Source organism: Atractosteus spatula, chromosome 3 (assembly GCF_055471065.1).
Source record: "Atractosteus spatula isolate fAtrSpa1 chromosome 3, fAtrSpa1.hap1, whole genome shotgun sequence".
NCBI lineage: Eukaryota > Metazoa > Chordata > Actinopteri > Semionotiformes > Lepisosteidae > Atractosteus > Atractosteus spatula.
Window position 1 is genome coordinate 48608071 of NC_142708.1, and position 26008 is coordinate 48634078.

Consider the following 26008-nt stretch of genomic DNA (forward strand, 5'->3'; position numbering starts at 1 on the left):
GCCATAGCATCGATTCATGTTAATGTTAGCAGGCAGCCTGAGCATACAGTACATATGAGCATATGATACACTTCTTCCACTGGACACTCTGATCTGGGAAGAAAACATGACAAAAGGCAACCTTCACTAATTTAGATTAAAAATCTCCCAGAATAATGTATTATGTACCAATTAGGCCATGGCACTGTAGCTACACATGCTTGGAAAAAAATCTGTGGATCCATCTAAAAACCCCAATTATCTACCACTGATAAGATTTTTGGTTTACCTGAATAAGGCAAAAAAAAAAGTTATGTCGCCTTCATAAACATGATACCATGTGACTGTAATGGTTTATAGACTATTTCAGCCGAAAGCCAGGGGCAGAGCTCCAGGTAGAGAGCAGTAAGGGAAAATCATAAAGGACTTGCAAGCTGACACGGACCTTCTGCAGAAGCAGTTCAGGGGTATGTTTATGTGAAGTTTTAGTGTACAACAGTAAAAGCTTTATTACTGCCTCTCGGGTGTATCTTCTTACATGTGCACTGTCTGGAATACCTTCCGCTGCGCTTGCAGTGTAACCCTTTTAACCACGACATTCTAATGACCTGAAAAGCAAGCCAACACTAGGAATTCAAGTATGTGAAGCTCTGTTACATATTTTTTGCTTAAAGTATAGTTTTATTAAAGTCATGTACACTTTAATAATAATATTGCAATACTACAGTACTAACAGAAATTAATGTAGTCATAATAATGCTAACATTTGGAAGTGCAAACATACCTGGAGTGAGTTGTACAATGCAATTATGTGGTAAAATACTTAACTCGTGACTTAACTGGCATGTTTGATGATTTGGCACCCCCCATTCCTCATGGAACTGTTCTGTACTATTTTTATGAAAGAGTGATGGTATGTTAATCTTCATTCACTTTAATCTCCTACAGATTTATTTCCTTACTGTTCTTGAATCCTTGTGTATCATTAAAAAAACATTAATATATTAACATGGTTACACCACAATCCCACAAATACATACAACTTCATAACCAAGTGGAAAAAAAAAACTTCTAATTTAAACATTTCTATGAAGTTGAAAAACTATTCGGTCCAGTCATAAATTCTTAAAATTGTCAGAAGCCCTGTAATTACTTCAGTAACATTTCTATTTCAAACTGAAACACCAGATTACATTTTCTACACAGTATTTCTTTACAATCATTCCAGAGAACTACATTAAGTGGCAATATCCCATACAGTACTTTAACATACATATACAATATTTGATACAAGCCACAGAGTGACAATATAAATGATATACTGTATATCAACGATGAAGTAATAATAATCATAATTTAATTAATAATAATAATAATAATCTTTATAAAGGGGCTATAGTGAAGCCTATAGTCTAGCTGTAGTGGTAAAGGAACACATTCTTCACAAGTTCTTCCGTTTTCTCTTGAGGAACTGAAACAGTCAACCAAGACCAAAGGATGGAAACGAGAGTTCAAAGTCGAGCAGCAAGACCTTGCCAAGACGAGAGATTTAAGTAACGATAACGAACACGAGCAAAACACAGGACAGTGCAGCCCACCTCCATTTCCATCTCACCTGATCTTGGAGATGATCATGACTTTGGCTTCTCTCTCTGGTGTGCAGAGGGAGGCGTCCTGGCTGCTGTCGGTGGTGAGGGACACCGAGTCTGACATGCGGGATGGCGAGGAACAGTTGCTGTTGTTCTGGTTACTGTTTACAGCGCTTTCCTCCAGTAAAGAGTCTGAATCTTTGCTCTCATCTGGAAGTACAGGGAATGTTAGGCTCCCTGAGTGTCTCCTCAAGATGCAGCTTAATGACATGCAACAGCCATTACTTCTGCTATACATTCATCATTTTACTTTTGGACATTTAAATAACTTACACGCTAGAAAAGTCATTTTAAATACCAGCTTTTGAACAATTTAGAACCACTTTGATAAAATTAATAGTGTTTTTAATGGATTCAACAAATTCAATTCCAAAAAGGAAACTGCATTTCATAGCTCCAGTTATACCAGATTTATGAGCCACAAAACATATGTAAAATGATAAAATATCTTGAGGAAACTATAAAAGTGAAACTACAGGAATGGAAGTGTTTTAAAAAAGTTTCAGTCTTGGTCTTACTAAGCTGCTATAACTATCACTAACAAAAAAAATGTGTGATGATCCAAAAGGACCAGAGTAAAAACAACACATCACTACAAGTTCTCAAGTGAACTCACACTCCCTTATTTAATTTTGCCTACGTGCCACTAATTTCAATATATGTTTTCGAACCACGTCATCCAATTCAGGTCACAGGGGAGCCACAGTAATGTAATGGGACCAAGGCAGGGTACACCCAGGACACAGCTCCAATTCATCTCAGGGGGCAGACACACAAACACACACACACACTCACACCAGGGCCAATTTTTACAGAAGCCAGTTAACCTACCAGTATGTCTTTGTACTGTGGGAGGAAACCAGAGAACCTGGAGGAAACCCGTGTGAACATGGGGAGTACATACAAACCCCACACAGACAGCACCCCAGGTCTAGAATTGAACCCAGGGCTCCAGCGTGGGCCACCATGCCACCCAATTTCAATAACATTTTACATAATAGATACACCACACAATGGGCTTCAATCATTATTTCCTAAACAAAAGAATACACATGACCGTTTTATAAAAAGTAGATAATGTGGGAAAAGTGACATGGTATTCTTCACTGTGTATGTTAGCTTGACTAAATGAATGGTTGCTTTAATCCTCTGTTCATTCATTAAAACCGATTAAAAAACCAACTGGTTCTGTGTGGGACCACAGCCAGGATGGGACACACACCACTGGGTACACTCACACAGACAATTTAGACACCCCAGTTAACCGAAACCAGCATGTCTTTGGAAGATGGGAGGACTCTGGAGCATTAGTGAACCAACACTAGCGAAGTAAAAGATCACGCTAATGCCTGTACCTTTCTTGTCTTTACTCAGAGCCACCACTTTGGGCTGGTTGATTGAGATCTCAATCAGAGGAGGACGCATCTCTGCAATCTTCATCTCCTCCTCATCAGAAGACAAGTCCTCAGAGTCCTGAAGGAAACATGTTACAGGTTTCTGTATTACAGCTTGGAGAAATAAAAGTTAAATGAAGGTTACCACCTTTCCACGTGTGCCAAAAGCACTTCTCATTCTGCTATATTCAAGCTATTAAGTCTCAGCGTCACTCTGTGGAATTGTGTTCATCTTCCCACTATTTAGTTCCCAGTGTGACATATTCTACTGTAATGAAAATGACATACAGTATCTGTATCTGGGATGGCTTCCAAGATCTATACATTATTGGGTTACACACTGGGTTAATGCTGAATTGCAGCTACTCCTAAATGTGGTCAAACAAATGTTATTTATATAGCTTCAAGAAGAAAACTAAAAAAATACAATACACTTCTAAAATATACTATGAGAGTCTTCAGTATGTACTGGATTAGTGAGCTTAAAAAAGAAAGAAAATGCAATTAAGGCACCTCTTCACTTTTCTTGTACGTAAACCTACAGGAAACCAGATAACAGGACAAAACTGAAAACCACAGAAACAGTAGAATCATACACTTCTAAAAATAATCATCAACAACCAGCATAAGTTTTACAACTTTTAAAACTGCTTGAAAACATACAACACCCCTGTGTTGTTTTCCAGTGTTTAATCTCCCCTGTGGATGTACTGTGACCTATGAGTTACTGGTTGGAAAAGCAATACTAGCAGGCTCACTTTTTATCAATAACTATGTATTTCCTATTTATGAATATTAATTATGCTGTATAAATGCCTGGAGACTGCCAACCAACTTCACTCAATTATTTTAGAGAAGTTCAAAGGTATTTAAATAGCTGACAGTTGCAGATTGAATTTTAAAGCATTTGAAACCATTGAGGGCTCAAAAGCTGAAAGTAAAAATTAGCTTAGATTTGTTCTGCACCAACCTATTTTCTACAGTTTTAATTAGGTTCCATAAAATAAGGAAGATGAAAAAGCCAACCACACTGCAAATTAACAGAACAAATAAACAAAAAAAATAATTTTCTAAAAATCTCCATTGCAAGGAAATTGTAATACTAGAGGGTTGTTTAAAACCTTTTCCTATAAATACAACAAATTCAACATATTTTGCAGTGCTCTCTTCCAAAAATATGCACAAATAACAACCTGATATATGGTTTTTGTATGGAAGAAAGATGACAATGTTGCTCTTATTTAAAAAGTAATTATCCACAGTTTTCAACCGTTCAACTGAATGTTGAATGTTAACTGCATTTACTCCATGTCAATCCCATTATAGGCAAACTATTTCAAACTTAAATGATTTTTCATGGTAGAAACTTATTTAAACCATGCAGGGTTAAATGGTGTAGGCTCCCTGCTCAATTTCACTCCAAGGAGAACAAATGGTTACCCACTTTTTTGCAACCTATCCACTAGGTTTTGCCTAACATGTTTTTAAGGCCACAATTATTTTATTAACATACCAGAAATCCCATGTTCTCAAGAAAACACCAGGATGTACAACTGTGATGAAACCCATCCTTTTAAAATGACAAATAGCGGTATCCCATGGAAACAAATGCAGCTGCTAAACTAGAAACGTATTGAAGGGCATTTTCTGATAGTGTACATGCAGTCTAACAGGTTAGCTGACTTGAGCTGATACTGAAAAGCAATTTCCCATAGCGAAGTGTGATCTGTCACAACGTCATACCTCAAGAGTATCTTCATGGTTAACTGCTGCTCTTGTATTGTCCAGGATCTGAAGGGCAGCTGCCTGTGGTGTCTCTACAGCAACCTTGGAATCGAGGTCACTAGGCTTTGGGATGCAGTTTGCAGCTGCTTTCAGATCCATCTCCACTGCCTGACCGTTTGCACAGCTTTCGGAAGCCTGGCCAAACAAAAAGAGCGTGTAGAACTCCTCACTTATTGCAGAGGCCTTTGAACTCTGTCTAGGCACATGAGCTTATCCATGGGATTTACTTACAATGTGATATATGTATCAGGAAAATAAATATGATTTTGGTATTGCTAAATAGAAAGAAGGGGTTTCTACAATTGTGATTCATTGTTTAGCTACTCACCAAATACTCATACATACAGTGCTTTGTAAAAGTATTTACCCCCCCTTCAATCTTGGCCAATTCTCTTGTGTAATACGAGTGTAAACAATTTAATCAAAACCTAAAAGATGACACTGAACACTTTTATGGGTAACAACCGCAGAGGAAAACCTTCTTCCTCATAAGTATTCACGTCCCTTTATTTTAGCACACTGGGATGGTGCACGTTTTGATTACATATTTATTGTAATAGGACATTTACACGGCATCGTATGTTACAATCCATTCACGTAAAGTTAATCATTGCGAAAGTCTTCTATTCAAATTAGAGAAATGTTCTAAGTCGGAATGTTTTGGATTTTCATTCCTAATGTTTTGTTGTTTAATACCAAGGTCTTCACAATCTTCATTGATATCAACAAGTGGAGGAAAGAACAATGTAGTTCTGAATGTGGTCTGACAAAAAATAAACCACAAAGACTGGTTTATATTACTGGCACTGCTGGCTGCCTGAAAAAAAAGTTTTGATCCACCATAAAAACCTAAGGATAGGCTGCTTGTTAGCTTATGACATCTCTTGTTATCCCACAGTTTCACCCACCTTTACTCCAACATCTCGTACTGTGACAGTGGTGTCTTCGCTTTGCTTTGTGTCTTTACCAGATTCGTCCGACGACTCATCCTCCTTCAGCCGGTGTGCGATCGTCTGAGCGGTTTTCACCATGTTTTTCAGCTCGTCTGGGTATGGTGTGGGGTAGCGCTTCAGATTACCCTCCTGAGCCGACGAGCAAGAAAATACAAAAAGAATTACAGAATGCTGGCAGACAGAATGACAGATTCTTTGGGGAGAGAGAAGGAGACATCTTGTGAGCATCATGGAAGTTTGCGAACATGCTGTCGGAAATCCATCTTGTCTGAGCATCCATGTACCTTTTACTTGTAGATTCTGCCCACACAAGACAGTCTCACTGATATGTTATGAAACCCTCAAAAGTAGTCTTTATGGTGGAGTACACTTCATCTAGACGGTTAAAAAAAATCAATGGATTTCTGACGTTACTTAAATTTAAGGGAATTTGCATATAAAGCACTGTTTTCAGTTGATTCAATTTCAGGATAAACAACAATTTGTGATACTTCAGAAGATGTGGTGCCATTTTTGACATGCACGTCAGCTTCAGAAATGAATACTGTACCTCATAAAGCAATCTAAAATTAAGCACCGTAAATGCTGATCACAGTAGAGCTGTTTCAAAGAAAAATAAGAAGAAAAGAGCATAGTCTATTGTGTAAGAGTAAGAGGGATTTTGCCCAAATCAACAACACCATGTGGACACTGACAGAAAGATCGGGTCATTTTTAACTCCACCTGTCTGTTTTCTACCACGAGTTTCTATTCCAAGACTAAGCGTATGACTAAGACCTTTCACTCTCTAACTGTGTTTTTAAATGCCCAAGAATAAATCCTTTACAAGCCACTTCCGATGGCTGTGGGTTATAACGGATAGAAAGGCCTAGTTAAAAACAGCAACAAAATGAGAACACATGCGTGCAACAAGGAAGCAGTAATACTTTTAGCCCTTCCCAGCGCAATATTACTGAGTGCAGCAGCTGTCTATAAGACCCACTGACCCGAGGAGGTGTCTCTCGTTCATCCTTGTCCTCATCACACTCAAAGGCCACCTGTGCTCGCTGTCTCCTCTGCTCCTCCCAGAGTGAGGGGTTGAAGCTCTCGTTATCAGAGTTTTGCGCATCTGCGAGTCAATACAGATCGGGAGAAGGTTTCAATTCCGTCAAAACAATATCCCAAAGTTTCCATAAGCATCGAGAACTTTTAACGAAAATGGATATAAATTGAACGAGTTCATCACAAACTGTAGCAATCAATGATTTGTGATCAACAGACATTTAATTTGCAAAACACGTTTGTTTCATATCCACTATCTTGATGTTGCAATCTTGGGGAAAGTTTTATGGTTGTAGGAGTTATCAAAGGTGCTTTTGTGTCCACTGCAAAAACATTTAAAGTAAAATGCAAAGCTATTAATTCAAGATGACAATTTAAATTGTTCGTCTTAAATAAGACCTGTCTCTACAATACACTATTTCTTATACTAAACTGTCTACTTGGGTGGAAATCGAAAGAATTACTTAGCATTAAAGCATTATACAGACAAAATGCATTTAATTAAAAAAGCATTTAGTTTGTTAACACTGGAACAAACAATGAAAAATGGTTTATTTTCATTAATTTATATTCAATGTGAATTAATCTATATACCTTTTCCCTTGGTATCCTATACAAAATTTCCTTGGTACTGTATGTGCACATTTCACAAAGCAAACTGGTAAAAATGTGGCAGGGAATTAAGAAAGGAACAGAAAGTCAGCTATATTTTGTATACATTTATGTCATTTTTGCAAGAAGGTAAAATCTTCACTTTACATGTATAGCACTGCTGTTCTAGTGACAAATAGGAAAGTAGGTCTACCAGTAAAGCCAGACTCTCTTCCCCTTGAGATTCTGTGGTAATGGGTATTCTGTGACACATAATTCAGCATAATGCTGGAATCCCCAAATAACTCAATGGCGCTCAAGTTTTACATCAGAGTTTCAGATGGTAGGGAAAGGGAAATGTCAAGCATCAGTTTATAATTAACATGACTATAGCTTTCTGGCATTAAGTGATGCTTTTGAATCAACAGGGGAACTTACAGTCCTCAGTCCTGGGCTGCTGAGGGAACATGTAGTTGGTGAGAACAGTCTTGTGTGTCTCCTCATCTTCCTCTTTCTGCAAGGGTATCAGAGGCTTGGACTGGAGGAGAAAATAAAGCAAGGTGAGGGAGAATGCTGCCGTTTCGTGTTTCACTTTCAACTGGACGGAAGCCTGGAATTTTCAGGCCCTGACAAGACGTGCCTTCAGCAGCATGATGTTATCTAGATGCATATAAAACCTTGGGAGTAGAGAAAAAAAATTTGAAAAGAAAATACGAGCAGAACCAGGACAAGGACAAATATTTTATCAACATAATCCAATTATAAGTCCAAGCCTGTCCCCTTCTACAGAGCTCAGGCCTTGGATAACCTTCAGGAGTTCTGGGTAACCAAGCTTTTGAGTATCCCATTTTTACCCCTTAACTCAATACAGTTATGTAACAGCCCTGCATTTCCTTTGAAACTATCTTATAAAGCGTGATTATGAATATGCACCTGTAAAATTAAGGAATGAACACTAATACGAGAAACAGCTAGTCTGGTAAGAGAACTCCCCTGTCAACATCAGCTGCCTGAGCTGCATGTTAGCACAGGCTTGCAAAGGAGTCAAGAGTGTCAGTGACGTTCAATGGGGACCAGCTGGTAAGCAGTAATTTTCACTTGAGCACATGTGGCTGTGAGTCTCAATCATCAAAAAATGCTTGGAACAATAAAGTTGATCCTTAAATGCATGTTCGTTCACACGCAAACACTATGCACACCTGTGCACATTTCCATAAAGAGCCTACGAAATAAGCACCATTTCTCTTAAATACTATAAACACAAAATTCAAATAATATACATCATTATACATCAAACCTTGCTTCACTCAAAAACTGCTAAACTTTTTACTATACTCTGCCTTAGAGCAAAGTTTCTGTACCATATGGCATACTCAGATTAGATACGGTGGAACTATACCACTACTTTAAAGTTGTGGTTTCCAGGTCATGTTTTATTAAAGAACAGAATTTACTTCTTAACTGCCAGAGTAGATCTTTCTTCAACCTTTAAATGAACATTTCTCACACCAGAAGTCCTACTGCTGACAAACCACTTGCTCCAAGAACCACAACTCCATTGCCTATTCTGCATGTTTTACGAACAATAAAAAAACTATCTTCATAAAAGCACATTAGAGAAAGTTTTTCTTTGCTATAGATATGAGCTAGCTCGATTTTATTGCTGTGCACGTTGTGAGTAACAATTCAAGTAAGATCAAATGCCAATAATATTTTCCTATCTTGCCAGGGTAAATGTCAGTGCCCTAGTATCACTGTTTGTCCACTTCCACAGCAGAGAAGTTGGCAAATGAACTCCTGACCTCCTAAACTCCTAGTCTCTCCCACAGAGTCAGAAAAGGTAGGAAACTAATCAAGAGCAGTTTTGACACGGCATACAAAGACAGATCTGTACTAAACCTGATAAGAACCTTTAAGGCAGTTCTAATGTTCATCACTTGTTTCTGACCAGCACAGGTTTCTGTTTCATGCTGTTTTTTGTCATAAAAAGCTTTAGGTAGAAACTAATAGAAAAGTTATTTTTTCAATAGAAAATCCACTTTGCACTGCAGACTTGACTGCCACTCACCTCCTGTGTGTGTTCTTCTGTGTTGTTCTGAGACATTATTCCGATTGTTCTAGTGTATTGTGTACTGCGTATTGCGTATTGTTCTAGTGTATTGTGCACCGCAGCCCAGGAGGAACTATATTTCCTTCTCTCTTGTACATTGAATAAGTGTAGAATGACAATAAAGTGAACCTTAGAAGGGCTAGTTTGTAATGAAACTAAAAAGGAAGACGTGAATAAGGGAGTCAGTGAGCCAGAAAAGATGGAAAAGAATGTGGAGAGGCAGTAAAATTGGTTTTCCTCAAATCCTTGAGTTTGCATTGTTTTTTAAATGAAATTTTAAAAAGTAGCTACAAATGTATCCTCTGAGGAAAAAACAGATAGGTGGTAATAATAATAGTAATATCATCATCATAAATGCACCTTCATAATTAATTATACGTATAACTTTTTCAGCACAAAGGATCCCCCTGCAGACTGGGAGGGGACACGCTTTAATCGCTGAATAATGGGTGACCAAATTGGGCTTAATAGCACAAAGCAGAATTTAGCCAGATCACAGAAGTTAAAAATCACACCTGGGTCAGGACATCTGTCATCCTAAGGAGTTTAATGTCTGAAGGATGGTACACGGACTTCTAAGTTGCAATATTGGGGCAGCAACACTTACACAGTAACCTGGTTTTCTTAAGAGTTCTCCATCTCAGCATTGACCAGCCTCTATTTGCCTCTGAAATCTGAAAAGATTAGTCTATGGGGTGGAAACACTGCTGCTTAGAGAATAAGGATATGTTTGTTCTTTGATAGAACTTTGCATTGGTTTCCCAAAGGGGAAAGCGGAAGATGGAGGCCTGTAAAATAATTTTCATGTACTGAGATGAAAAAGACATTCTTTGATGTATACTATACATCTTCAGAGGACTGAAGCCTTTTCTTCAGAGTAACCAAACAATAACAGGTGAGCGATTATGGTCTCAACTAAAAGGGAAGACACTTTTGAATTGACAAGGGTGACAAGGGTGAATAGCGTCCGCTATTGTCAGTGCACAGTGAACATGAGGTGAAACCTGAATTGTAAAGTCACCCACCTGGTTTTCAGACAACCACATAGCAGTCAGTTGGCTCAATTTGGTGAAGCTGAAGGGCAAATTCTTTAACCTGTTAGAATGAGAGTTGCATGTTATGGCACTTTTTATTAAAAAAAACTGTATACCACATTAAACGCAACAAGGGCCTGATAGAAGCTGACCATGTTAACTTCAAATAATGTAAAACACCAGGCATACCTGGTGCTTTGAAAACAAAATTTAGACAGTTCATTATTTTTATTGGCGACCATCAGTTTCCCAGTGATTTAAAATTCCCTGCAGAGCCATGTCTAAATTCTGAGGGATTATGTCATTAAAGATCCATTAACAACACACTGTTTTCTCTCCCATAGAGAACATTTGTCACCAAACAATCACAAATAAGCATCCACACAAACAAATGCATCTCAATTATGTTGTATTTAATGTAAATAGCAACTTTGTTTCCCGAGAGTGAAATTAAAAACAGTGATTCCTTCTGGCTTTTCAGAACATTTCTGTACTTGGAATGGTTGGATAATCCCCTATCACCATAATATTTACAAGGGAAACCTCCTCTTGACAGGTTTGGCTTCTGCAGTGTTTGCTGATGCAGTTGATTTCCCAGCAGGGGTAAACAGAGGCAGTGATCTTAATAAAGAATGAAGATCAGCATTAAGATACCACTGGGATGTAATAACCTGTCAAAGTGACTAAAGCTGAACAAATGAAGAAAATGGGCACTGGAACTGGAGCTGTATGGAAAACCATGTAAGACTGTGGATAATAACAAATGGTGGCTAAAAATACATCTTCAAAATGTGCCAATGAAATCTCGCTCTATCTGTCACACCCAAGACACTTTTAAAAGCCATACATACATGTTACATTCCATGAATTCCAATAGATATCTTGGAATATGGAGAAGGCAAGTCCAAGACAAAATCCCATCCCTATCTTTTGGGTTTGCAATCTAGTGTCCTAATTTCCACTACAGTATGCACCAAGTGTACACTCCAGGTACAATTAACAAATAATTTATATTTCTCTTTTTTGATGTTTTGATGGCTTCCGTCACCATCTTTAATTATTAAACTGGCTACAAATTATTAACTATAGAAAACCACTAGACCAATCAACTCTGAATCAGAATCACAGAACATTTTTTGCAGATGATCCTGTCAATAGATGTCCACAAAATACACCAAATACTCCATTTGGGAGACCCCAAAACTGAACAAAAAAGAGATTTTTTGTTCAAGAAGAAAAAGATCCCTCTTTTTTTTTGGATACTAAGGACCATATATTGACATAACAAGCTTTGCTCTCAAGTCTATGGTGTATGTTATGGCAGAAATATAATTTTAAGCACTGCTCCAGGACTTACATTGTCCAAGTCAACCACCAGAAACACAGTTCTGCTTTTATTAGTGAATAATGTTCAATACAAAGGAGTAAACTAAACCTCAAAGGGGATGACACAGAAAGTACCTCAAAGATGACGCTCAACAGTTAACATCGTAAAACACCAGTGAACTTGTACTGATTTCACTACTGCTGCACCAGAAGTGCTGGCCTGGAGTTGATCCAGTTCTGGTCTGTTTCCAAGGCTCATGGTTCACTCACTGGAGGTTTGTGCTGGATGAGCAACTCCAGAACCCACACAAAGCACCTTCAGAGTACATTTTCTTCTTGACTTCCAAAATATCACTACCTAGCTAAATGAATGTACTGCAGTGGAGCAATGGTGTAGTATTTACTGTACCATTGTTGCTTTGCAGCACTGGGTCCCTGAAATCCTGCGTTGCTATCTGTGTTGAGTTCGTATATTCTCTCTGTGTTTACGTGGGGGTTTCCTACAGGTGCTGGTTTCCTCCCACAGTCCAAAGACATGCAGGTAGGTTAACAGGCTTCTGGGAAAATTGGCCCTGGTCTAAGTGTGTGCATGTCTGTGTGTGCCCTGCAGTGGATGTCCAGGGTGTACTCTGCCTTTTGCCTGTTGCTTGCTGGGATAGGCTCTGGTTCCCCCACAATCCTGTATTAAATAAAGCGGTTAAGAAGATTGCTTGGCCATGAACAGTACATCCAATTTGTCTTCAGTTTGTAGCCCTAGTAAAGAAAAAAATAAATGTGGGAAAATATTGAGATATTAGAAGTATAACTCACTTGTTGTCACTGAGATTGATGACTTTTAGTCTCTGCATGTCTCCCATTTCCTCGGGCAGGTGTTCCAGTTTGTTGGAGTGTAGGAACAACACTGTTGCATTCTTCCAGTTCCCAATCTGCAGTTATACAACGAGATGCAGCATGCAATTTCTTTTTTTGTGAAGAATAGTAAAGCATATTTGTATATGGAGCTCTCATGTTAAAAAATACTTAAACAATGACCTGTGTAGGTTAGAGAAAATAAGCTCTGTAACAATAACTGAAAATAATGTTTTTAAAGATCGTTGAATAAGCACTATATTATATAGTGAGATTTGATTGGAACAGGTGATAAGGTTGTTTATTTCTTGCTAAATGTATATTCTGGTGTACATTACTCAAGAAAAATAAAGAAAGGAACATTATATCTTGCTTATCAAGAAAACAAAGTATTTGTACCTCAGGTATGTTAATGGAAAATGCAAAGCAACTTTCACAGTGCAGAGTTTGTTTTCATGCAAATTTACCAAATTCTATGCAAACTTAAATTTAAGAGTAACATTTTCATTGTATGAAATGCCATAAGACAGTGCCTAGAAAACAACAGTTCCTTTTATTGTAGTTATGTTTTGGTAACATGGCAGGCTCAAAATCTTAAGAATTATACTGCTTTGAACATGGATTGAAATGTCAAATTGTGTCTGAGGAATACAATCACACATTTTTTATTTAAAAGAAAAAAAACATAGGGCACGATGCTTTGAATTAAAAATATTTGTCATCAAACACAATAAGCATTTGCATCTTATTGCTTAACACTGTGACAGAGTACTTTTATCTGAAAATACAACTGTAGGCCAGGGTGAAATGGCCTCTTGAACATTCAGTAATGGCTAACTGCACAATACAGGAGGACAAGGACAAGAGATTTTTACGTTTTCCGTTTCAATTTCTGACATTTTGCGCAAAAAATAGATTTTATTTTAACAGCGACACCAGTTCCCCTCTTTTCAGCCTCAAACGGGCTCATGTCTTCACTGTTTGGGCGGGGCGGGGCGGGGCGGGGCGGTGGCTCTGTGGCTAAGGATCTGCGCCTGTGGCTGGAAGGTTGCAGGTTCAAATCTCACAGCCGGCAGAGGAATCCTACTCTGTTGGGCTCCTGAGCAAGGCCCTTAACCCCAACTGCTCCAGGGGCGCTGTACAATGACAGACCCTGCGCTCTGACCCCAGGCTCTCTCCCTATGTCTGTGTCTGTGTGTCTCATGGAGAGCAAGCTGGGGTATTCGAAAAGACAATTCCTAATGCAAGAAATTGTAAAGGGTTAATAAAGTGATGTTATGTTATAAGTCTGTCATCGAGGAAAAAACCTGGGAAATGCTCAGTTGTACTTGAATTTCTAAACAGCAGTATTCCATTGGTAGCATATCATTATCAACACATTATATCTCGTTAAAAAATAACGTTTTTTAACAATAAACCCAATTTTGTGGATGAAGCTTAAATTCTGAGCCATCAGATGACTCTTTTGATGCCATTACCTCAGGAGGCAGCTGTGTCAGAAAGTTGTGATCTGCAGCGAATGTGCGCAGGTTGGTGCACTGCCCTATGGATGACGGCAAAGCTTCAATTTCGTTAAAACTGCAGTCCAGCTCATCCAGTGCCAAGAGGCTGAAAATGGGAGGGCAAGAAACGAATCAAAATTGACCCCTGCTGAGATTATGCAATCTAATTATTTAATTGAGCCTTCTTTCAATGCGTGTTAATTAATACTGAAGCAAATCTGAGTCAAGTGCTTTGTTAGACAGACTTTCCTCCCCAAAATAAAAAAAACAAAAGGCTGAGCTCACATTTCAAGAAGTATCCAACCATTCTCTTGCAGAATAAATGTAAGATCAGCACTGCTTTTTCAAAAGCTGGCCTCAAACTTCCCGGGATCAAAACCATCACTGAAATAGGTTCTTCCAATATCTTAGACAGATATTTATTGCAGGCAGAGGACTGCCATTTATACTTACATTCATCAGCAAAATGGAAAAAAAAAAGCAATATAGGAAACAACCTGAGACATCTTCAAATATTTAAAGATGTTGAATAAAAAAACGTGCTGAATTAGGGGAATTAGGGGTTTGTGTAGTAGAGCTATAAATACAAAGGATTTCGATGTCAGCTGTTGTCAGAGATCTCAGTATGTTTCCTAATACAGAGCTATAGACCTGAGACATACCAGACTAGCCCCTGGATTCTTTCTCTGAGACTGCAGATTTTGAAATCTCAGGCTCCATAGGCTGAGTAGATCCCTATGTCACATCAAGAGAAGGTGGCCAGTGGGGCTTCAGATATTGCAAAACCTCCGATGTCTTTCCCTCCGACCAAAAGCCTTGTTCACTGATCTCTACTGTTTCTAAGGAGCATGGTGTGTGCAAACATGCTTATATCCTTCATTAGTTACCAAGCTCAAATTTATGGAGAGATTGATTAAAGAAAGACTGAACCTTTTCTAATCAATAGTCAATTTATTTTCAGTACAAGTTCCCTCATGTTTGGCACTTGGACTGAATGCTGACCTGCGGGAGCTGCTATCTCCAGAACAAGACCCACACTTTCGCTCACCAGAATCTGTCAAGGCCTTCAGTATGTTAAGAACATTTCGGAAGTCCCATAAAATGAATGTGTAAAGGTTGATCCATCAACTATACATAAGATTCGCCAGACAGGAGGCACAAAAAATATTTGATCTGACTATAATCAACTCGGTCACAAGAAGATAAAGGGTTTAATGTTCATCTGGCTGTCTGCTTCAACATTCAAATCCTATATAACAGCCTCTGACATATCCCATTCTGATTTTTTTGCTCTACAAAACAGAATTTAATTCCTAAAGCTAGTAAAAAAAGATAAAGCATAACTGTAATTATGAGTGACTGAATAAGAAGTCAAAAATTAAATAGGTTTAATCAGTTTGGTTTACAGTCTTTACAGGGATTACAACAGGCTCTTTGCAATCCCATATTTATAATCCTTACAGTGGCTTTCACTAATGCAGCACTGATAAACAAACTGAGGTAAGGCGATTCAACAGTCATAATTAGGATCATTGAAAAGAGGTAATTTATTATCACAAAAAACATCTGAAAGCAAATCTAAATTTTCAGAAACAAGAGAAGAGTTTCACCTCCGAGTGAAGATTCTGGTTGTTTAATTTAGGATAGGTTTCAGGCTATTGTATAAATAACAGGACCACGATTAAACTTTAATCCCTTTCTTGGTCCATATGGACAACTACTTTCTCCACTTACAGTAGTGCTAAGTCCCTATAAACGGCTTTAGTCTCTATAAAACAATGTCCCGCTTTGTTTAATCCACAATGTTTAATCCAACTGTCTGGATTTCAAAGGTATTTATAGCAAATAAAAGCAACTATAATCCACAAGTGTCACAACAAAATACTCAGACAGAATGGATTAGTGTTCATCATCGGCTAGTACTGCTGAAAGGATCGAGGCTGTTCTATAGAGCACCCAAAACCAACCCCTAAAGCAGTGGAGGAAAATTAGTTAGGTCTCCAGTGAGCTCAAGTGTCATATGACGTTTACATCACTACTTTCAAATACCCAGGACAGGTGTTTACTAATGCAGTAGACGAATATAAGGAACAATGGAGCCTGAATTCTTGGCCAAAGAAAAAACATGCTCAGACGTATTCCTGTCTAGTAAATCTGGTATAACAGTTTAAATACACACCCTCCTATAGAATCTGGCAGGTACATTAGCTGGTTCTCATCAACTTTCAGCGCAGATAATTTCTTCAGAGATCCTGTCCAAAAAAAAAAGCAAATTAATCACAAATAAATACATGTACAAACATAGTTTACAGTAAAAAGGCACTGTCTTTAGTAAAGGCACTTTTATAATATCATTATTTTCCCAATATTATCTTATAATATTGTGAGGAAAAAAATTTTCAAGATGCAAAGGAAAAAGGCGCTTGTGAAAATCTAAAAATCTTACAATGAACACGCAAATACTTCTGCAGATCCTTGAGTTTAGGAAACACACTCCTTGTCTATGTTGATATGAGTTAGAAAAAAAGGAACAGCTGCTAATGAGAATTTACAGCATATAGAATTTTATACAATTATGCTCTACTGAAATTTTCCTCATCACGATAACATAGGCTTTTAGTGTTGCTGTAATGTAATGCAATTATCATTTAAATAAAAAAAAGAAAAAGAAAGCAAAGACAAAAACCAACTTTTTAACTTCCCAACCAAAAAACATGTTCCCATGGCACCAAGTGTAACTATCTTTGTTGTGACAGAAATGAACTATAAGTAGTTACTGTACTAACATGGATAACTTGGATTTCTCAGGCTAGTGTGCTGTCTTTCATCCCTTAACTGAGGTTGAAAACTGTTATATGGCATGTGTAATGAAAACCGCTACTGAGCCCTGTTATACATCTATATTTAATCAAAAGTTCACCTAAAGGGCATTTTACATTTTTAACAAGGTAATTATACTGCATTTATCCTGAATGGCTACATTTAACACAATAACGACTTCAGGCTAAAAATGATTTCAAAGACTAGCAAGCAGACATCATTGGTGAGGCTGAAATCTCAGAATTAAGCTGCTGTGCTGATGAAGGGCTTATGGATCTGTAGTGAAGGAAACGGTAAATACAACACAAAGCTGTTTCTTTAATCGGAAAGTGACTCTACGCAAAATCCTTACTCAGCTATGAGAACAAAACAGCTACCAAACACAGTGGTCCTTTATTCAATATACATAGCTATCCCAGTTTAAATGCACTAAATAGCTATCCTGTTTCAATGCATTAAACGACCAAGTGTAATGAATACAATAATGTATTAAATTAACGTCTCCTTTTCAGCCACAGTTTAAAAGTCTTAAAATATACTGTCTATAATCTTTCAGACAACCATAATGTACAAATGTATTAATGAAAGCCTACATTTTTTAAAAGAAAAAAGCCCAATTATGATTACTGGTAAGCAATTTCTAAATTGCTCAATATTTGGAACACTGATCTAAAACATATAACAATTTCATTGTATGTCCTTGATCATATTTCTGTTTTCTCTTGGAATCCCTTGTGCAGAATTGCTTCTTCAGTGCGAATTCTAGAGTTACGACAAGTGACATTTACAGAAATACTCAATTTTATCAAACATCTTTTTGTCAAGGCAGACTACAAAAGGCAATATTATACACGCTGTACATAAACCCTAAAATGCAAAATATATAGGTGTTGGGCTAATTTTTCTATATGAACTTGTGAGTAAAGAAAAACACTAGGAAAGTGGTGAAATGCTTTAGTAAAATAACAGCAATGGATTTTAAAACATACATCAGTGACTGTCGAACTGATATTGGGAATAAAGGATTAAAACAGAACGTTTTCACATCCCAATAAAACAGGACATATTTAAAGAAAAAAAGCGGAGAATATTATTGAATAAACGCATCATGGGACTTTGGTTCCTCTCTTGCTGCGGTAAGAATAGCTTCAGGTTATGAGAAAGGTAATGTGAAAGACTTTAACTACACCCACTCTGACCATATTACACAATAGACACCCAGACAGAAATTCCCCCACTACTAAACTTCCTGAAAGCAAATTCACTCATGATCACCACAGTCCTTGACTGTGATTTAAGAGAGCAGGAATAAGAGGATTCAGACCTTAACAGCCTGCCTAAGACCACTTAACATATTATTTTACTAGTTATTTCAGATTGCGTTGCCTCAAAACATGAAAAGGAACATTTTACATTGGATAGCCTTTAAGGCTGTTGTTTTACTATTGGGACACGCTGTGATACAAGAATAAGTGTTGCAGGTCAGTCTGGGCTCCACTGAAGAAGCCTTTAGAGAATCAAAGTATTTTCATAGATTGAAGAGATACGACCGTCATGTTTCATTGAGTGGTCCTTTTTCTAGCATGGACAGTGTGTAACACTACACACATCCATTCTGATTTTTGAACTCACAGAATCCCATAGCTGCCTGAAAAGCGAGAGGAACCCACGCACAAAGCACTTTTATAATGCTTCATAAAGACTGAAAAGGACAGTCGGTGGTGAAGGTGTACTAACCAATTGACCCAGGAAGTTGGGCCAACGCGTTGTTTGAGAGAAGCAAGTCCTGCAGGTTTTCACAACCAGCTATCCGATCGTCAATCATCTCAATGTTGTTTTTGGACACATCTAGGTAGGTCAGCTGCTTTAATGACCCAATTAACTAAAGGGAGAGACAGAACGAATTTGGGATAAATTGCTATGTAAAAGCAGAAGGAAGAGGTATGATATAAGCAATCTGTCAGATCTGTTACAGGACAACCAACAGGCATCACATGTGGAATAAACTCTATTCTGTGGAAGTACAATTCCAGTTTCTGCTTTTACAAGTAAAAAGAATAAGCCCAGCCAAGAGAGAACAATCCAGGAACTATTTATGCACTGGCAGATTAAAAGCCCACAAAATGATCTTCCCACTTTAAATAAATGAAAGCCCCACACAGATTTCAAATGCATTCCGGTCATGCAGTAATAACCGTTGGTTAAACATCTACAGGCTTCACAGCTGTAGCGAAGCTAAATCAAAACATGGAGTGAAAGCGAGAGAAAATGGTTTAATTTTAGCAGATCAGGCTCAATTCGATTAACTCACTCTAATTTCAGCATTACTTTCCTGTTTTGATTCCATTTCTGTTCTCTATAAATTTCTTTGTAAACAGTAATTTTGACCTTTTTTAAGCATTGAGACATTTCAATAAACAAATAATTGTGCAGCCGGAAAGATAAAAGAGCTACCTGTTGGCATGTCTTAGCCACCCTTTTCCCAAGATATGGGCCATATTTTGGAATAATTTAATCACATTTAAAGTTTAAATTTACAAAACATTTAGAACTCAAAGTAACAATCCACTAATAAGTCTAAATATCTTACAGAAGGAAAACTTAAAAATAAGAAATTAAATATATACAATCTTTAGCATTTGGAAAAATATACTTTACAGTGCTGATTAAGAATACTTCACATATCTGTAAATTATTTCCAAGTGTTACATAGATCACCACAAAGACATTTAACCTATGATAATATAGTATTTAGCATGCCTAAAAGAAGAAAGGATCGTACAGTATAAGCAAACTAACATTAAAACATACATTTAAAATATTTTGCATACACATAGGTTTTAGGCATGAAGAATGAAGCAGTGTCACCTCAGAAACATGCTGACGATTACTGAAAGCAAAATGTACACATACCCCAGGTAGAAATGTCAGCCTGTTCCCATCAATCCAAAACTCCTTTAACCCTGTGAGCTGTTCCAAAACTTCAGGCTAAGCAGAAAAGAGACGATAACACAAAATACTCATATACTTCCAGACAAAATACATAAATACATCAAATAAAATACTTTTGAGTTTAAACACAAACCATCAAAAATTTGTGAATATCAATTATTTTCTAGTACTCAATTGCACACAATTAATGCAAACTCTCATTTTCGCCCATGGCGAGACCAGCGGTTTGCAACAACATGGGGACCATACAGTACATAAATGACAAAGTTCATAATTTTGTGTTTAATTTGAAATTTGTAAAATTTTGTGAAACTGTAAATGTATTTTGTTACTGAGATTTAATAACCGGTCTGAGAAATTGAGACTGCAGTTCCCTAGTATCTCTGGTATCTCCCGTATCCACATGGGCAGGAGGACTTGTAGTCATGCTGCTATGACACACAGGAGAGACATCGAAGGAGCAAGCTTCTCTCACTGGTCTCTCCGAAGCAGGCTGAAAGACTTACTGCTGCACCAAGAGAACCCTAGCCAGCTAATACCCACCCTACACCATGGAGGGACCCTGTCACAGTCAATTAAAATTCCCAGGCTCAGACTAGCCAAATCTAGGCCACAAAACTCATCCCAGCACCCATGCTAGCTGAGCCATCTCCAGCTCCACAAACTTTCACAACCCCTCAAACTAACAAAACAATTTAAGAACCAGCTATAAATACCATCCTCAAGTCTTCATCTCAACCTTTAAAAAAGCAGAAGTATTTTTTAACATTTCGGACCAGTGCTTAAAGCAGTCCCTTCTGATCTACTACTGGCAAGCCTGCATTGAAATCAAACTCTGCATTTAATGGCTCATATCGTACAAAATCACACATCCTGCAGAGTTTTTCTGAACTGACCATGCGAGGAATAGCAATGTCTCCCAGAACACAGACTTTTATTGTGAAAAAGGTACAGAGCATAGACTGAACACAGCATGTTGTTATCTAGTTTGCCACTGATGAAAAAGGAATTATAGATAATGTGGTCTGATCTGATCCTCAAATCCTCCCACTGCTGCAGATACTCACCACTTCTGTGAACTCATTGCTTCCCAGGTCCAGGCGCTCCAGCTGGGTCAGTTTATGGATGCTTCTGCAAGGAGAGAGGAACTTAGTAGCTTTGCACAGCATTTCATCAACAGAGTCCAGGGTTATAATGACAAGAAAAACCTCACACAAGGTCCTCCAAATCAAGACAACATTTTGAAAGAGACGAAGCCAGCACACGTTTTTAATAAGTGACCATCCCCTTATGATTCTACATTAGAGCTCTCAAAACCTGAGCCCTTCAAAAGCCTCACACCCAGTCCATGACTGATGTACAGGTTCCATTCCTAATGTCTCGTTCAAGATATTTCTAAATAAAACATTTCACTTGATGAAAAAACATTTTATAATCCTCTAATTAGAATAAACACCAAAAAAGAGCACACACTTAAAAATATATGGTAAATAAAATGACACATAAGAGACACAGAATTGAGAGAGAGATGATAATCAGTAGAAACATGAGCAAGAACAAAGCAAAACAGAGTCCTGGTGGATTCTGGTGGACAGCTCATTACACTTCCTCCACGCTATATATCTGCATAAGGAACTTGCTGCACAACACGCTCTGTACATACCTGAAGTATACTGTACTTCCCACAACTCAAAAACTTAATCATGGCATCTATGAGATTCATAAAGTCTTTCTTTACTTTAATCTTGCAAGACCTACAGGGGAGTGTATATTAAAAGGACAGTTCAGTAGCAGCTAGCATCTGAGAACAAGCTAAAGACTCACCAGGTGTTGGCGCAAGGTACAAGCTGGCAGCTGTGCTTCAATTACACTGATAACTCTTCATTGGTAGGTTTACCTTTAAAAGGAGGTGTTCTGGTGCCACTAATGAGAGAACATTTAAATCTATAATCTAGTTATCACAGGTTCAATCTTGCCCTATGTTACAAGGTAACTGAGACCGGGATTCCCCAACAGGCAGCACAACAATACTGGAGCCTCCAGTATAGGGCTGTGTTGCTCTGTGTTGTGTGAAAAATCAACTGGCTTGAGGTGGGGTGCACTGGAGGAGGCTGCCATCACTTCCTCGGTCATTCTGCCTGTGAGCAGTCACAGGGCTCGTAGCCATAGTTGTATAGCATAACAAATATTTGGTGTAAAATCTTGGTTTTGGTTTAAATAGGCATTCATATAAAGGAAAACCGAGTTTTCATTGGCCAGTTATCAGAGTCTATTGGGGACAAAAATAAAGAAAAAGATAAGAAGAAAATAGCGGACGCAGCCCATGAGTAAGTTCTGCCCTCAACCATGTACCCCAAGACGCTTCTCCCTGGGTCAGAGATCAACTAAAACTTCTCTCATACTAGATAAACTAGTAAAAATGTACCTGAATAAGAACATAAAAAACAAAATACTGCTAAGCAAAATATGTTAGATTAAATTTCTCACACTGGCGATTCTAAAAATGTTTCTTATAAAGCTCTTCACTAAACTGTATTTCAATATCTTAAAAAAAACCTTTCCAGATAATTTCCATTCTTCTTGCAATGCAGACATTAAACAGAAAGCACCCAATTCCATTCAGTTCCAGTCAATGAAGTTTCAATTGAACAGTAACTTCTAATTAATTAGATTTTAATTAGAGCTGTCAAGCGATAAAACAATTGAAATTAAACTGGAGATTTAAAAACAATCTCCCAATTGCATATTTCATACTTTATGTAGAATACAGTAATTACTTCCTCTTAATGAGTGTGAGTCAATCCAACCACAAGCAAGAGTAGGGAAAGTAATTGTGCATTACAGCACTTTAATTTGACCTTTTATGTATAAAAAAATATTCACGCACAAAAAAAACACCTTTGGCTCTCTTTACACATAAGAGAGTACTGTTGCCAAATGCCGGTAAGATTTCACCCAATGAAAAATGGGTGTGACCTTTCAAGTATGGTCAGATCAACACAAGACACATGTCAGCAGTTCTTATTTCATACTTCAACTCCATCACTAAGCTCCTATACTAAGACCAAACTCACCGACTGATGAAACAGAGCTGTCACACAAAGCTCATTATTTCAAAGTTAATTTCTGTTCCTGCTACTGAACATTTCACCCAAGGTGAATTTCAACAAAACACCTTCAGACATCTGCAGCGACCTGCCCACTCTATTTAGAGAAGCACAATATTTACACATTAAAATACTGAAATGAAGCTGTAAAAAACATCCTGCATCTCCATCTTATTTGGTACAATTTGGTGTTGAATTGCATTACAGCATGTACTGTAACAACAGTTTTGCTGACAAATCAATCAGCCTGAATGTCTAAAACATTATCTGTCCAGCACAGCATTTATCTTTTCTCTCCAAGAGGAGAGGTTTTTTTTTTCAATCACTTGGCTGTTTGCAAACACAACAGTCTGGATTAGCATAATACATTTCTGCCCATATATTAACTTGACATATTGTTGACCAAAGAAAAGCCTGAATTAAAAAAAAAACCCTGTAGTACATATTGATTTACAATGCACACATCATAAGCACAAAACCCACTGCAGACACCATTCAAGCAGCTCTTTAGTTGTGTATAATGACCTTTCACTTTACCTCAATACCGATTTGCAGGCTTTCTTATCATCATCACATTAACAATACACCAGCACCTTCTCTCAATTCCAAAATTAGCATGTGACCCAAGGTCACAAGAGCACCCAAGACTGTGTTTTTAATCTCCAGTTAATGACAATCTGTCACAACACAGTACTGAAGCTGTATCTTTGACTGCTTGAGCTCAGACAATAAGGTGTAAATATTGTGCAATTAAAATCTCAGCCTTCAAGAGTAATATAGTCATTAGTTCATATGCAATGCCTTGTTCTGGCTAACCCTCATGCTCTCTAATTATGACTGGAGTTTATTTTAAAATGCACACAATCAAAATGGGATTGACAGGAATGCACAGCAGTCTAGGGGCTCAACATGAAACATTAATTTAAAAAATATTTTGGGATGCATTCAATGGGAAATAGGGAGAAAATACTGTTTGTAAAAAAGATAAAAATAGTATGCTGCATGTACTTTTTCTATCCAGTTAAAACAGGACTTCAGGATTAGAATCCTTTATTAGCTTTGTGTGAAACATGAAAAAACAACTGAGTTCAGGTCAGATGGCGGACAAACAAGATTGACTTCAAAACCAAACTTAAAAACAGCTTGAAGGCATTAAGATCCATGCAGTCAATCAGTGAAGGAATACTGTAGAATCAAGTAAGCATAGAACCACAGAAAGTCTAAATCTAGTGTGTTATAAAACCTGTCAAGAGAAAGCCGCAGGAGACATGACTGAGTAACTATACAAACTATGGAACTACACAGCATGCAGTCAAATTGTCACAGATGTCCAAATAATACCAACCAACCTTGTTTTTAAGAACATAAGGCACACAGAAGTTTATATCCACTTCTAAACTGCACTCTAGACTGCAACACCAATGTAATCAATAATAACTTTAAAATTCATCTGCATCCCTCATATTTATCAACTGTACTACCTATTTAATGATAGTTTTGATAGCTGTATTTCACTGTTAAAAATAATGTGAATAACAAAATAACTTAGTGAAAATCTGGACTAATTTAAAAATTGTTTACAACTCTTTTGTTGTCTTTTCTTTCAAGTCACTTACTCAATCCTGTAAAATTAAACAAAAAGGATTACTTCCCTCTTATGACATCTGTTGATCAATCAGTTTATTATAATTGCAGTTTGAAACACTGAAGTTCCTATTTACACTATTAATAATCTCTAATACACACTACATTCCATAGCATACTAAAGACCAAAGTTCTCAAGGTTGAAAGAAGCGAGATAATGCTTTGGTGGAGCAACTTTTGCTATTTATTTAGAAAATAGACTTCACACCATCATTTCAAGCAATATAAGAAGAGCCTTTCATTTCTATATTTAATGCCAAACAGTCTTGCATCATTATTTGAAACAAAGAACAATAACAGCTTTTATTTCAAAGATGATCTGAACAGAAGATCTCCATTATAAAGGGTCATGAGTTTTAAACATCATCTATGAAGACTTGGTTAATTAGCTGTTGCTTTGGCTTTTGTGACTGTCAGGTCAGAAGAGCTCTTTTCGTCTCTGGGCAGTTACTAACCTATTTTAGACCCTTGGTTTACTTAGCTTTTCAAAGAGTAAGGGCATATTCCTCTTAGACTTGCAACTGGTGTCAGTGAGATTTTGTATGAAAGAAATATCAATTTCCAGAGAAAAGGGAAGCTACAGACCATTTTCAACCTCCCACTTTTAGTCATGGCAACTGACAAACTAGCACTTATTCATGGGGAAAGCCATCTTGACTTTCTCATTTCACATTTTTAACCTTCTCCGTGGCTGGAGGAATCTGAATGAAGTACCTTGCTTGAGGAGACAACAGAAATGTCCCTCCCAGAGAAACAAACCCACAACTTTCCAGTCAGGAGTCCAGAGTCCTCAACACCAGCCATTCACACCGTAATTGAGTATAAAGAGTATAAATCTCAAGCAAAACTCTAAGCTTGATCTCTTGTTACATCTCTATTCTTTTAACAAAAACCACACTGAAACATTTGTAACATACTCCTTAGGTCAGAGCTTTCATTGAGAAGTAGATTACAGAGGTGCTGGCACATGACTGTGTGGCATCTTTCTTGATTTCAGGCCCTAGCTTGTACAGAATGAATCCTCTACAAGGTAAACGCTGCTTTTTACAGGTTGGGTCACTCAAAATCATTCCACATAATCACACAATTTGGACCTGTTAGCCTTGAGCATGTAGTTATAACATTAGTGAATTCTGCACACAAGCTTTTTCAACTTGTTAAAGCACCTGGAGATGCTTTGGTATGCAGGACACTACATGCACAACACAATTGCACTGCACTTAAGTGCAAAAGGCATTTTTGTACAAATCTGATACAGAACATGAAAGAACG

General features: G+C 37.6%; 1 protein-coding gene across 8 annotated transcripts in view; it reads right to left on the reverse strand.

The window, feature by feature from the left end:
- The window catches only part of erbin (erbb2 interacting protein), a 132352-nt gene that overhangs the window by 25710 nt on the left and 80634 nt on the right, over positions 1-26008 (reverse strand). For all 8 annotated transcript variants that reach the window (XM_088909898.1, XM_088909896.1, XM_088909901.1 and 5 more), the window contains 13 exons: positions 21053-21116; positions 19947-20021; positions 18771-18915; positions 16393-16465; positions 14190-14319; positions 12673-12788; positions 10528-10597; positions 7831-7930; positions 6747-6868; positions 5716-5889; positions 4766-4942; positions 2984-3101; positions 1595-1778 (listed from right to left, as the gene is read on the reverse strand). In XM_088909898.1, coding sequence (XP_088766024.1) covers positions 1595-1778; positions 2984-3101; positions 4766-4942; positions 5716-5889; positions 6747-6868; positions 7831-7930; positions 10528-10597; positions 12673-12788; positions 14190-14319; positions 16393-16465; positions 18771-18915; positions 19947-20021; positions 21053-21116 — 1548 coding nt within the window. The remainder of the gene's footprint in view (positions 1-1594; positions 1779-2983; positions 3102-4765; positions 4943-5715; positions 5890-6746; positions 6869-7830; positions 7931-10527; positions 10598-12672; positions 12789-14189; positions 14320-16392; positions 16466-18770; positions 18916-19946; positions 20022-21052; positions 21117-26008) is intronic.